Source organism: Peromyscus leucopus, chromosome 9, assembly GCF_004664715.2.
Source record: "Peromyscus leucopus breed LL Stock chromosome 9, UCI_PerLeu_2.1, whole genome shotgun sequence".
In the NCBI taxonomy this organism is placed as follows: Eukaryota; Metazoa; Chordata; class Mammalia; order Rodentia; family Cricetidae; genus Peromyscus; species Peromyscus leucopus.
This window is the reverse complement of record NC_051070.1, coordinates 6,721,225-6,735,828: the sequence shown is the minus strand read 5'-3', so window position 1 is coordinate 6,735,828 and position 14,604 is coordinate 6,721,225. Positions and strand designations below refer to the sequence as shown.

Sequence of the window (14,604 nt, the reverse complement as noted above, 5' to 3'; positions counted from 1 at the left end):
AACTGGCCTGTTATCTCAAAACTCTCTCTTACAGCTGGGTGCCTGCCTCCAGATCTGAGACTGAGGCAAGGTCTTGCGCGTGACATTTGGTTGGTGTGTTTCACAGTTCCTTTTCATCTAGAACGGTCTTCCTGCCTTTATTGATTTATTTATTTACTTGCATTCTTTTGAGGAGTTGAGGCCAGTTGTCTTCTCTAATGTCTCATTCCCCCGATGTGTCTGATCATTTATTTATGCTCCTGCTCAGCTGGTTCCTCTAGCCCTAGTGTCTGCTGGAAATTGGAAGTTAAGTTAGAAATTTCATGAAATTTGAATTTAATATTCGAGGTGAGCTTATTTCCTAAGTGAAACCATCAAATTAAAGTGGCTGAACGTTCTTCCTATCTGTTCTTTGATTTTACGCATCTCTGGCTTTAGTGGTTATTTTGCCTTATGGCCTCGCTTTCCACACTTTCTGACTTACTTTAGGGTGGATAGAGGAACGGTTCCACATCAGCTTCCCATAGGTTTTTTTCATGGGCCTTAAACTAAGAGATATAGCTCTAAAAATGTAGCCGTTCAAATTGTCAAATATAAACTCCAGAGATGTACTAAAAGATGGGTTAGGTTTTCTCTGTGAACCCCAACTGTATATGTTTGGATCAAGTTCCTATGGGATAACAAGTAGATTTTTCAGAAGGTCCATAAAATAGGCAAAAAAAAAAAAAAAAAAAAAAAATCACACTTGTCCATTGCAAATACTGCTGTGATGACAGTATTTTTCCTACAAGGCTGGGCTGCTGGTACTTACCAGTGTGGTGAAGGATGCATCCTAGAGTAACTCATCTGGGATGCCCAGAAGGAAAGGAGGCTGCTATGAAGACCCCAGGCCTCTGTTTCCACTGAGTTTGTGTTGTGGTCCGGTCGATGTGGCTCTCCGTAATACATTTGTTCTGGAGTACTTGTACCATAACACTTTGCTCACAGTGGCAGGCCCTTACGTTCCAGGAAAACAAAGCAGAAAGCTCAGGTCTGGCTATTGCAAAGCACTTACATCTGTAATTCAGAAATCAAAGCAGCAAGTAGGATTCTATAAGTATTCCCGAACAATGTAAGAACTGAAAGATTCCCCTGAAACCGGAAATAAACTCCTGTCATTCCAGTATACTTTCAAATTGCAGGCATGTTCTTGCCCAGTGACTAATAGTGTCCATTTGTTCAGCTGTCGGCCTGCCTTGGCAAGCTGCAGGTGAATTGCCTGGTGGTCATGCAGAATGCTAAAACAGCATTTACATTTCTCTCTGCTCCTTTGCTGTTATCTCCTTGAATCGTACAATGAAAATGTACAGCTACCAAAATGCCAGAGAGGACATGCTCTGGTTATAAAATGTGGTACAGTGAGCAATCAGGGAGGTGCCACACCCGATCCTCATGAGGGGCTCCTTACACAGCCGGAGATAGTCTCCTGCTTCTCTGCAGCCCTTAGGAGATGCAGGACACACATTGTTATGACCCTCAAATATGTAGTGTTTGTAACATTGTCTATGAACTCATAACAGGATGAGATAATTAAAACTAATATCTCGCTGGACATTTATCAAACACGGTATGTGGAGACATGTTACTAACCCATCTTGGTTTTATTGTTTTTTTTTTTTTCTATAAGTTTAGCACCCTGAGTTCCCTAAGTCAAAAACAGAGATGAATGGTCATTCAATCATTTCCAATCACGGAGGATGCGATAATTTCCAAACCTATCCTTACTTGACAAAGCACAGAGATGAGAAGGAGCAAAGGAAGCTGCTGACTAGACTGTGATGAGGTCCACCTGTGGCATGTGGACTCTTGGCTGCACACAGCATTGAGCCTGAGCCTAACTGAGAGTCGGAGAAGGAAGAAGCCAAGGTGTCTGCAGCCTTGGTTACTTCCCTGGCTGTCAGAAAGGACAGGGTTCTGGCCTGTAGATGGCAATCTTCTTCCTGGGTCACGCCTTCATTCTCTCTCTGTGTTCCCATCTTCCATCCAGCCTTCTTGAGTCTGTCTCAATGGACTCGCTTTGACCCCATCTCAAAATGGTAACACATTCTATGGTTCTTTGGGTCAGGACTTCAAAAGTGCTAACTTGTGGGGACTCGGTGCAACCTTAGCTGATGCCTTTTATCCATCTATGAATTTTCTCAGAGTTTGTAAAGAAAGGCTGGGCAATCAGGACACTGACTGCATGAAATGAATGAAACTAGATGTTCATGATGGAGCCAAAATGACACCAAATCCTTATCCCTCCCTTCCCCACAGGGAAGAAGTCAGTACTAAGCTGGAAATGGCCTCAGACACTGGTAATAAAAGCCCTACAGCCTTCAGAGCTACATCGATACTCATATTTAGAGTGACTGCCATCTTTGGGTACTAGAAACTTTGAGGTGCATTGAGTTTACTGTTCACCAACTAAATGCATTCTTTTTGAGCCTGTCGGCTGGACTAGAGCAGAGATTAGCTAGCAATAATACTTATTTCTTGCAGAAACAAATAGTCCGTTGGGAAATGTGTTTTTTCTCTTTGTGCATTGTTTTGAAACATTTATCTGGCACCCAGGAAACATATACTAAAGCATGTATTTAGGGTGTTTGCAGAAGGTACTCTCTGCAATAGAGTGGCCCCAAACCAGGAAAGACACTTTTTTAGTTTTTTATTCAAAGGACAGGACAGAGAAGAGGAAAACCGGGGAGCCAATAACCTAGGAAGAATGAGAGGGAAGTGGAGGTCGGAGTCTTCCTGGGCAATGAGCCCTCTAGCCGGTTCATTCTGTTTAAAATGGTAGCTTGGGTCTGTTGTGTCACAGGTCTGCACCTTCACTTTGTTACATCCTTACGTAGAGAGGCAAGCAAAGCCTGACGAGTCTCCTCACACTCTTTGTTGGTTTCTTGATCAGGTCACAGACATCAAAGAGAAACTGAAGCTCTCTAAGAAGGTCTGGTCGGCACTGCCCTACACCATCTGCAAGGACGAGAGCGTGACAGCAGGCACATCCAACGAGGAAGAGTGCTGGAACGGACAGAGCAAAGCCAGGTGAGGCGCCTGGAAGCTTGATGGGCGTGCAGCCCCCGCAGCCCTGCGAGGCTCTCCTGACACCGCGTGGGGCAGACCTGCTCATGCAAAAAGCAGTGTTGGGAGGAGGGACACGGCGTCACCCAGCAACAGCTGTCGAGAGTGGCAGGTTTGATGGGCGCGTGGGAGCACGCACTCGCAAGGTGCCATTAAGCGTGGAATCCTTGATCTGGCTGCCTCACTTCTGGAGGAGGACAGAGGAGGGGTGACAGATGCCAGCGTCCAGATAGCCTGAGATCACAAAGAGCCGTTATGTTCACTTAATGACTTTAAGACAACGTGGCTATTTTTATCCATAGTTACATCTGCAGTGCTCTTTTCCCTTTTATTCTTTTTCAAATCACAAGTTAAACGGGAAATAAAAATTCAACTGTAATTTTTCACCTTGGGTGGTGATGGGGGGGGAAGACCTCACTGTGTTGACTGGAAAGGCAAAAGAAAATGGCTAAGAGATGAGTGAGGAAAGGGCCCAGAAGGTCCCGTGTCTCCAAACGTCCCATTGACACTTTCTAGTGGCTCTGTTTTCATCTTCTTGCTCTGCGGACCGACGCTGTGGCCATTTGATAAGGAATTTCTGAATCTGTTAGCTCACACTGGGCTTGGCCCAAGCTTGCCTAGGGTGGAGAAGTTGGATGGGGAACTGGCTGGGAGTTGGCAGGCTGGGCAGGACATGAGGAGGGGAGTCTGCCAGGCCTCATCAGTGGGGCTGCAGGTGGGTGTGGCAGCTGGTAAATTGGAGTCAAGGAATCTTTGGGGACTGACCAGCAGTTGGAGAGGCTAGGGGTGGTGTCTATTTGGAAGTGTCTTGTTGGGCAGTTTTAAAGGAAGGAAGCAGCTGTGTTCCAAGTGAGAAAGAAGGTTTGTGAGAACTGAGTTCAGAAGAATCTGCCAGAGGTAAGCAGAGAGCATGGAGGGTACCTTGGGCTCACATTGCTCCGTGGCATTTTTAGCATCTGCTGGGGACAGTCTTGCTAACCTTACAAGGAAGAACCTAGCAGGTGAAACCAGGACAGCAGCAGAAAGATCCACAACCAATTCAAGTTGCCCAGAATATCATTGTTCAAATCTAAGATTGAAACTAGAGAGGGAAATTGATGATACGAGTGACGGGTCACTCACAAAGGCTTCTATGCTTTTTGGAGGAGACTTTTGAACTGAAAAATTCAGCTGTGAATTAATACCTCTAATATGTCAGCTCCCAAAGAGCCTACAGAAAGACACTGCAAGGCTGAGCAGGTGACCGATGGGCAGCTCTGCTCAGGTGACCGATGGGCAGCTCTGCTCAGGTGACCTGACAGACAGACAGCTCTGCTCAGGTGACCTGACAGACAGGCAGCTCTGCTGCTGACCTGTGTTTACCTTCCAGCCCTGCATGAAATGATGGCTGTGTTGTGAACCTCATTCTCATGGACAGTCAACAGGCTGCTGGAGATTTGCACATATGTGATTTCTTACCAGGGAAACATAAAGAATGTTCATGCTCATGGGCAGGAGAAGGGACTAAACTCTGCTGAGAAATGAGAAGGAACATGAAGGACATTGAAGTGACAGCTACAGGGAGGTCAGGGTGACTTATTCACATTCCTCCTTGTGCCGCTAAAGCTGCTAGATGAGGAAGAGGGTCCCTGTGGCACCTGGTTATCAAGAATGAAAGGCTGGAATCTTCCTCTCTAGCCTAGTATTTATTCCTTGCCTCTTAAATAAACAAACTTTAAATCCTCCCCTGTTCAAGTTAAGAAAGCAAATGAAATTTAATACTGTTTCATGTACATTTCTATTATAAAATGACAGAAATATGTTTAGGATCATTTGAGAAATTTTGGAAAATTCTGTTGCAATTCCAGATTCCACTGCACAAATAGCAGTTTTTAAAAATCAAAATTCTAACACAATATATACAATCGAAAGATAAGTGAACCTGATGCTTATAATCTGAGGAAGGACAGTAGGAAAGTATTAAAAAGTCATTTTGGTTTTTTGAGTATTTTTTAATTATTTATTTATTTTTCTGTGTGGGGTGTTTTGCCTTCATGCATGTCTGTGCCCAAGTGTGTGCCTCATATCTGCAGAGGCCAAGGAGGGTGGTGGAACCCCTGGAACTGTTGTGAGCTGCCATGTGTGTACTGGGAACTGAACCAGGGTCCTCTGCGGCAGCAGCCAATGCTCTTTATACTTGAGCCCTCTCACCGGCCCCCAAGTTTTTGTTTCTCCTAAGTAATCACTGCATTTCTGTAAGAGTGAAATTCTTGCCTGTACAGTAAAAACACTGAGATTCGTAACACTCCCTAGGTTTGACTGTAAGTCAAGTTGTTTCATGTCGCATCCGTTGCCATCACATGGGGGCATCGTGGGTGGTGCCAAGTGTTCCTGTTACATGTTCAGAACCAAGGACCAGTGATGTTGTCTGATTCAGCGCCAGCAACACTGCCAGAAACATCCCACATTCATCACACGTTCAATTTCACGTTCGCGTTGTCATTGTGTATTGAGAAACTGCACACCGTTGCCAGAGTTCTCGATACCCACCCACCCCCCGACACACACACCACACACACACACACCCATCCCCCCACACCCCCACACCCCCAACCTCCCACACCCCTAACTCCCCACCCCCCTCCTACCCCCCCTCCCCCGCGTTCAGGTATGCAACTCCATGTGAGGTCGTGAACCGCAGTTTCGGCTGGTAGGTGACACAGGATGTCAATGAGGCCAACAGATAAGAACTGACAGTGGCTTCAGAGGGACCCGTGGGTCTGGGAATACCAATATCCATACTTCACACCTTGGCTCCTGAAACACCTCCACCAGACTTGAGTTCCATCCCGAAAACAGAGGGAAACACAGGAAAGATCTTAAGCAGTGAGGAAAAACAGACAAGTTTGATACAATGCAGTCATTTCTAGGAACATGCCCATATCTAACCCTATGCAGAGTGTCTTTTATTATACAATCCGTGTATTATTTAAAAAGACGGGGTTGTCAAATATTTATGACTCAATTATGCTCCCATTGAAAAATTGCAATTCACAGTTCCTTCCTTTTCTCTTTAAAATTCTTCTACTGTAGGGTATTAGTATTACAACTTTACATCTGCAGACTTTGTCAATAAAGAGCAAATCAGACTTGTTGCTTTAAGTTTAACTTACCCTGTGTTCTCTTCTACATATCAATTGATCTAGAATCACATGAAAAAAATTCACTCAAATTCTACAGAAAGATTTAGAAACTTGGATAAAACACATTTGATGAGAGAGGTTGATCAGTGGTACTGTGTTACAAGTAGGGAGAGAAATACTCTGGTGGGATGTATGTTGGAAGGTGACCATATGGTCATAACATACTGTATATTTTTCCCAAATATAAACACATAAGAAAGTATGTTGAATATTTTTACCACAAAAAAAATAGTAACTGAGGAGTTAGATACACTTACCTTTATTTGAGCATTACACAAGTATACATGTATCCAAATGTCACATGAGTCCCCATAAGTTTGTACAATTTTATATGCTGATTAAACATATAGTAATAATTAATAATCCATATGTAATATAAAAACTGTTTCCCCACTCTCAATGTGTGGATTTGAAAATGACAGACTTTTTAAAATGTTTAAGATCAGTTGCCAAAAAAGAGATTAAGAACAGGGGTTATTGTTATCAATCACATAAAAATGTGTTATTAAGAAAAAAATCTCTCAGCACAAGTTAATGGATACAGAACGGGTGTCATGAGCCTGGAGTTTGTACAGAGCACCAGTGTTCCCCCAAGCCACGCGCTTCTCTCTGTGTTTTACCCTTAGGTGCCTTCAGGCTCATTGGTCTGTTTTCACCCATTGTCTTATGTGGTTGATCACACCTGTCTTCCACCTTCCGCTTTTCTCCCAGTTGTTTTTGGATTCTTACCTTGTATCTCTTCATCATACTTCCTTGATCCAGAGATAGGCCTGTTCCTGATTTTTATGTTTCTGAAATGACTCCTAAGTGGGAATGTCCATTTATAACGGTGATTGTCTTATTTTTCCAAAGAGCTGCAGTTAACTTAATCACCTGTTGAAATTGGTGCTGGCCCGAGACACACACAGAGATGCACCTTGGTTGTAGCAGCCTCAGGGTTTTCTGTGTTGGGACCACAGTCGAGGATATGTGGGCAGTGGTTGCCCTAAGACACAAGCCTCTGCCTCTCTCCCGCTCTTCTCCTCCTCACTGCACTCACTGCTTCCCTGCAGCAGGAGGTGGACTGAGACCCCGCCCTTTGGCAAGCTGCAGGTGTACCACTGCCCTCTCAGCATTTAAGTCTTCATTCTGACCGAAAGACTGCGTGACCACAAGGGCCTCTCTGCCTTTACTGATCTCTTAGGACACTGAGAAGATCGGTAAGATAAGTCTATAAAAACTGTGCTACTCAGACTTTGGTGATGTGTTGGCTTAACTTTTGGAAACCTTGCATAAAATCAGATTCTGATTGGTTGTGTTGTCAATTGAAGACTTGTTCCCCCTCAAAACTCATATGTTAAGATCACCCACCCACCCCCAATATTCCCAACGCATTGGTATTTAGAGGTGGAGATTTGGGGAGGTAACTTGACTGTGAAATAGAGCCCTCCAGGATGTGATAAGTGCCTTTATAATTGGAGAGAGAGAGAGAGAGAGAGAGAGAGAGAGAGAGAGAGAGAGAGAGAGAGAGATCCTGATGACATCTCACTCTCTTCTCTCCTCTGCTTCATGTGAGGACGGAACAATAATTTAGCTGTCTGCAGACCAGGAAGTGAGACATCACCTCAGAATGTCTGCCAATACCTTTGCCTCAGATACCCCAATCCCCTAGAGCCGTAAGAAACTTGTGTTTGTGGTTTAAGTCATACAGTTAGTGGCATTTTTGTTAGGGAGCCAGAGCTGACCATGGCTGTGATTTTGAGATGGTGCCTGTGCTGGTTAGTCTTTACTGTTCATTTGACCCAACCTAGAGTTATACAGGAAGTCTCTAAATCAGATTGGCTTGTAGGCTCTTCTGTGGGCCATTGTCTTGATTGTTAATTGATGTAGGAAGACCCAGCCTACTGTGGGTGGTATAATTCCCTAGGCAAGAGTTCTATGACCATTAAGAGAGGAGAGTGCTGATGGACAGCAATGAAACAAGCCAGGATCCACACACTGATTTTCTTCTGCCCTTGACTGTGGATAACTTGCTACCTGAGTCCTGCCTTGACTTCCCCTCCATGACGGCAACCTGGTACTGTGAGCTGAATAAAGCCTTACTCCCCTAAGTGTCTTTTTGTCGGGGTATTTTTTAATTTAATTTTGTTTTATTTTACAATACCATTCAGTTCTACATATCAGCCACAGATTCCCTTGTTCTCCCCGCTCCTGCCCCCCTACCCTTCCCCCCAGCCTACCCCCCATTCCCACCTCCTCCAGGGCAAAGCCTTCCCCAAGCACTAAGATCAACCTGGTAAACTCAGTCCAGGCAGGTCCAGTCCACTCCTCCCAGATTGAGCCAAGTGTCCCTGCATAAGCCCCAGGTTTCAAACAGCCAACTCAAGCAATGAGCACAGGACCCAGTCCCACTGCCTGGATGCCTCCCAAACAGATCAAGCCAATCAACTGTCTCACTTATCCAGAGGGCCTGATCCAGTTGGGGGCCCCTCAGCCTTTGGTTCATAGTTCATGTGTTTCCATTCGTTTGGCTATTTGTCCCTGTGCTTTATCCAACCTTGGTTTCAACAATTCTCGCTCATATAAACCCTCCTCTTTCTCGCTAATTAGACTCCCGGAGCTATACCTGGGGCCTGGCCGTGGATCTCTGCATCCAGTTCCCTCAGTCATTGGACGGGGTTTCTAGCACTTGTCGGGGTATTTTTATCACAGCCACAGAAATGGAACTATAAGCAGAACCTGAGTAAGATCAGCATTTCTAACAAGCTCCCAGATCAGGTAGTTACTGTTGGTTTAGGAACCACGCATCTAGTGGTTCTGGGGGAGGATTGCCAGAGCAACGAGTGCTTTAACATATTGGACGGTTGGTATGGAGAGATGGCTCAGAGGTTAAAAGTGCTTGTTGATCTTGCAGAGGATCTATGTTTGCTTCCCAGCACACACACACACACACACACACACACACACACACACACACACACACAAAGTAAATCTGTAGAAAAGCACTGAAAATATTTATACTAAGAACGTACTTTCATTGTGGGTTTCAAATTTAAATTTAACTAATAGTTTTGTGTTTCAGCTGTTAATCCTCCTTACATCCCTCATTAACATGTATTCCCTTTCTCAGTTTACACACAAGCCTCAGAAACATGTGACAAATTTGTGTTTCCTTTTCGCATTCACAGATGCCCTTCCTGACTCCTTTAATGAGACTCTCCTTGTATTAAAAACAACAGTAGCAATGGGAACAGGGAGGTCACACAGTTCCATTGTAATGTCACCCACTGAGAACAGGCAAGATTGAAGTTGTCTAGCCTAGCACCTGATGAAATGCTAAGGCTTCACAGACCCATCAAGAAGGAATTCTAAGTTTCCAACATAACACAACTTCATGCTGCAGGTTATAACCAGGCACTGGTGAGATCTTGGTGATGGAAGAAGGAATACCTTGAACCCTGAACCCTTAGTCAACACTTGAGTCAGTGAACATTTTCATCATCCCACTGTGTCATATCAAAGATAGAAAAGTTATAACAACAGAATCTCACTTGATACAGTTCTAGACACTGGGACATCCGAGGTTCCGGTGCCAGCATGGTTGGTTCTAGCAAAGGAGTCTCTTGCTGACCATCCTGAGGGTGGCTTCCTTCCTCCCACATCCTCTCAAGCTGTCAAGTGAGAGCTCTGGACCATTCTTCTTCTAAAGGCAATGCTGCTATCATAGGGCTTTAGTGCCCTGAGCTCATCCAACGCCAGCCACTCACTTCCTTAAGTCTCAACCTCCAAATTACCATCACAGTGAGACCTAGACAAAAAGCACTGAGCACTTGATTCACAGCAGGGAGTGCTCCCAGGAGTATCCAAAGAGCTGGTAAGGAACTTTCCTTAGTGTGAGTGTCTGTTGTCCCAGAGAGGCCGGGTAGGACTCACCTGCAGTGACCAGCAGGAAGCAAGTCTGCAGGCGGAACTTGTACGCCTCTCATTTTTCACTGACCTAAGCAACTTCTCAGGGGAAAATGGGTGAAGATAGAGGACCATTCTAACCCAACTCAGACAAATAGGAACTGAAAGGAAGCTAGTAAGTTCCCAGGGAAAATCGATAATAATCTAGAAGGCCAAAGGGGGGAAAAATTAAAGACTCGTGGAGCAGGTTACAAATCTAGGCCTTCTAACGTGCTGCGGGTGGACCTGGAGACCCTGGGAAGACATGTGCAGTCATCAGTCACGCCTGAGAAGGACGTTCTAGGCGGCCTGTGACCAGAATGAGCTGTCTATGCAGGACTAGGGAAGAGTGATGAGGTGTGAGGCAGGAAAGCACAGGCTTAGAAGGAAATAAAACTTTTATATGTTAGGATACGTGGGGTAGAGCTCTGCCCCGCCGCAAACAGCAGAGAAACAAAGCTCCCTGCTGTCCACACAGGCTCTTAACTTACTGCTCTGGGACAACAGAGTTGCTTTCTTAGGACATGGCTACAGTAAACAACATGACCTGTAGCTTCCTCTTTCTCAGGACGCTCTTTCTAAATCTATGGGCTGTCAAAACGGAAAAGAGCAGGACAAGCTGCAGGTAAATGATGTGGTCTGGAAGCCATGGCCCACCAGCACGCAGGTTGTCTGATGGGATGCCTGTTATCTGGGGCTATTCAGAGCCTCTCTGACCCTATAGAACTAGCAAAGATCGTTTTTGGCTCCCTATAAGTTAGTGCTTCGCTTTCCATGTGTATCTTTCCTTAAAACACCTTCTGGGAAGAGGTGATTGAGGACCTAGCTAAGGAACGTAGATTAATTTGAGCCATTGGAGACAGTTCTTACAGAGAGCCACTGTGGTATTTCAAGACATCTGATCCTCCCAGAAGCACTATGTTCCCAAGGAAATCCTTCCCAGGACCAATAGGTAGGCACAGTAACTTCTAAGAAGTAGGAGAAGTAGAACAATCTAGAAAATAGATCAGTCACTCTTGCCAGCTGCTGTGTGTGTCAACTATCCAAAGGAAATAGCGGGCTGTGACTGAGTAAGTCTGAGCAGCCGGAGAGAAAGTGGAATGATGTGTGGTGGTGGAGAGCTGTGTAGAGTGTGAATTGGCAGGTCTGACAGGATGATATTGTTCTAGTTTGATAGCAAAAGATGCCCCAAACAATCTAGCTGTCCCTTAAAGAACTGTAAAATATTCCATCTACACCCAGCCAGACACACACATTGGGAAGGGGAGAATTCTGAGGAGAAACCTGGCTGCCGTCAGGTGTGGCACTGCTGGAAACTTTGTTTCCTTTCCGCTGCTACCCTTGGGGATTTTCCCTGGTAGGCCAGTGGGAGAGAAAGCTGCAGGAGAGATGCTGAGCAGAGGTGGCTACAAACAGGAGCCAAGGAGAGGGCTGCTTGTTCACAGCCCGGCATCCCTGAAATTGGCTCTGAGTCTTCTTTTCGGTCTGCTCTGTGATCTGCTGACTCCAGTTCTACCACGAAATGATGGGCTTAGAAGCTGCTGGCTGAGCACTAAGGACAAAGAATGCTCACGACAGCCAAGGGTGGGTGGGTGTTCTCCAAGAGTTCCAAGCCATGCCCGGCCTACAGTTCTCTAGCTGGAGCGAGGTCACCACCAATCCTTCTCCACATAAACTCAGGTTGTAAAGCTCCAGGTTCTGCTAAGCCACGCCTAAGAACAAGGGAGGCATTTGGGGAGCTGTGCTAACCACTCATTTTGCATAAGAATATGGTAGGCTGTGTGGGGAATCATGATGAGAAGGAGCTGGAGGACTCACCCACGGCTCTCTGCTGGGTCTCAGAGATCTCAGGAGTCCCTGGTTATAGTTGGTGAACATTTGAACACATCTCGGTATGATGTCTCACGGATCACCCATTCACAGACAGCTCTAGTTCCGCCTTCAAGAACCTGTGGACCCACTTAGGGCAAGCGTGAGAGTCTGCTTCGAGCAAAACCACTTTCCAGCAAGGGAAAGTGGAAATGGGGGGGGGTGTGATAATTTGAATGTAATTGACCCCCATAAGCTCATAGGGAGTGGCACTGTATGGGGAGGTGTTGTCTTGTTGAAGCAGGTACAGCCTTGTTGGAGGAAGTGTGTCACTGTGTAGGCAGGCTTTGAGGCATCTTCATTTCCTTCCAATTCAGTTCACTTCCTGTTGCCTATGAGGTAAAGCTGTAGCTCCTTCTCCACTCTCAGCTCCTTCTCCAGTACCATGTCTGCTGCATGTTGCCATTTCCGCCCACGATGATAATGAACTAACCCTCTGAAGATGTAAGCCAGCCCCAGTGAAATGTTTTTCCCTTGTAAGAGTTGCTGTGGTCGTGGTGTCTCCTCACCGCAATAGAAAGCTAACTAAGACAGGGGGAAAGCAATCTGTGTCAATAACTTTAAAAAGCTGTACTTAAAACTTAGTTTTGTTAAATGGAGGCTGGAGTGGCCAGGGTAAAATGCACAGTGTTGATCGTTCTACAGCGTGCAGTCCAGCGACAGTAAGGACATTCACGTTGTGTCGGCGACACCCTTCCCCACATGTAATCTTCCCATAATGAGCTTCTGAGCCCGTGGGACACCAGCTCCCTGCCTTCCTAAGCCAACACCCTGCAAGCACCACTCTGCTCTTTATCTCTATGAACTTACAGACTCCAGGTAACTCATGGAAGTGGAATCATACCATGTTCCTACCCGGCTTGTTTCACTTAGCCTTCAGTCCTTGAGATTCATCCATGCTGTACCATGTGTCAGAGTTTCAGTCCCCACAGCACATCCTTTATATGTAAGTGCTGTACTTCATCCATAGCCATTCATCAACCAATGACTACTTGCCTGGATGACTGTAACCTTTCTTCTGTTATGAAGGATGCTGTGCTATAAGCAGAGGTATAAATATCTTCATAAGTCTTTGCTTTTAATTCTCTTGTGTATATATCTCAGGTTATAGTTGCTGAATAATAGAGCAGTTGTGTGTCTGTTTTGAGGAACTGCCATGCTGTCCATTACACAGGCTGCTGCACCAGTGTTCAAGGTTCCAATTTCTCTGCATCCTTACCAACACTTGTTATTTTCTCTGTTTGTTGTTTTAAATAATAGCCATCCTAATGTGTGTAACGTTTAAATACATACCTAAAGAAGCTTCTAAAGGAGGTCACAGATATCACAAGTTTGCAGTTTAAATAATAGCCATCCTAATGTGTGTAACGTTTAAATACATACCTAAAGAAGTTTCTAAAGGAGGTCACAGATATCACAGGTTTGCAATTCCTTATCTGAAACTCCTGAGACCATGTCTTTTTAGAATTCAGAATTTTTTTCTTTGGAGAAAATTACCACAGTGGATGTACTGTATATTATGTGATGTTACCAGTAGGGTCTGGACCTACAACCCACAATCAAATGCATTAGGATTTCTGTAGAAAAATGCATTAGCGTGGCACTAAGTGGGAGAAATGAGGACTGTAATTGGCCATATTTCAGATTTGATGATGTTTTGCTAACAAATGGATTGCAGGAGGGGAAAAAAATTAGAGACTTTCAAAATTTGGAACTGCACATAAGAAATTCTGAATCTGTATACACAGTGTATCTTGTTACATTAAAAGACTTTTGAATACCCTGAAAATGACAGTGCATAGCTTAGAACTAGAAAATTCTATAGAGACGTGCATTGCATGGAGCTCACTTATGGTGACAAGTGAGCGAAAACTGCTTGTATCTCACTTTCCCAACTGTGACTCATCAGTCAGGAGTACCAGGCTGTGAGAAGAAATCCAGGCCAGCTCTTGGGCACCCAGTTCTGCCTCAGCTTCTTTCAGTGTGGATCCCCACCCCTCACCCCAAAGTCTTACGTGTTAAACGCTTGCTCCCCATGTGACGCTTAACAGTGAAGCTGCGAAGAACTGATTGGATCATGAGACCTCTGACCTATTCAATGGTCGATGTGTAATCTAATGGGATCATTGAGGGATTGATGGAACTGGGGTGGGCCGAGCTTAGCTGGAGAAAAGTAGGGCACTGGAGACATGTCCTTAATGAGCACACCCTGTCCCCTGCCACTCCATCTCCTGCTTCCTGGCTGTCATGAGGTGAGCACCTGACCTCAGCCACGCATTCCCCTCCCTGGTCTTCTGCCTCACCTCAGACCCAAAGTGACAGGTCCAGATAAGCATGGGTGGAAGCTCAAACGGTGAGCCAAGATCAAACTTGCCTTCTTTTCCTTGGTTTTCTGTGACAGCTCCCACTTGAATTCATAGCAAACCCCATCCATAGCTACCTCTCAGCTCTCATTTCCTGGCACCTCACGGCTTGAACTTTTCCTGGCTAATACGTCACGAACTCCAAGGTGTGTGTGTCCCTTTCCTTGCGTGTGTAGCTGCAAATG

At 45.3% G+C, this 14,604-nt stretch overlaps 1 protein-coding gene across 2 annotated transcripts in view; it reads left to right on the top strand.

Moving 5' to 3' along the window:
* Gpc6 (glypican 6) overlaps positions 1 to 14,604 on the top strand; it is a 1,063,315-nt gene that overhangs the window by 1,034,134 nt on the left and 14,577 nt on the right. For both annotated transcript variants that reach the window (XM_028868307.2, XM_028868309.2), the window contains one exon: positions 2,909 to 3,045. In XM_028868307.2, the coding sequence (XP_028724140.1) occupies positions 2,909 to 3,045 (137 nt within the window). The remainder of the gene's footprint in view (positions 1 to 2,908; positions 3,046 to 14,604) is intronic.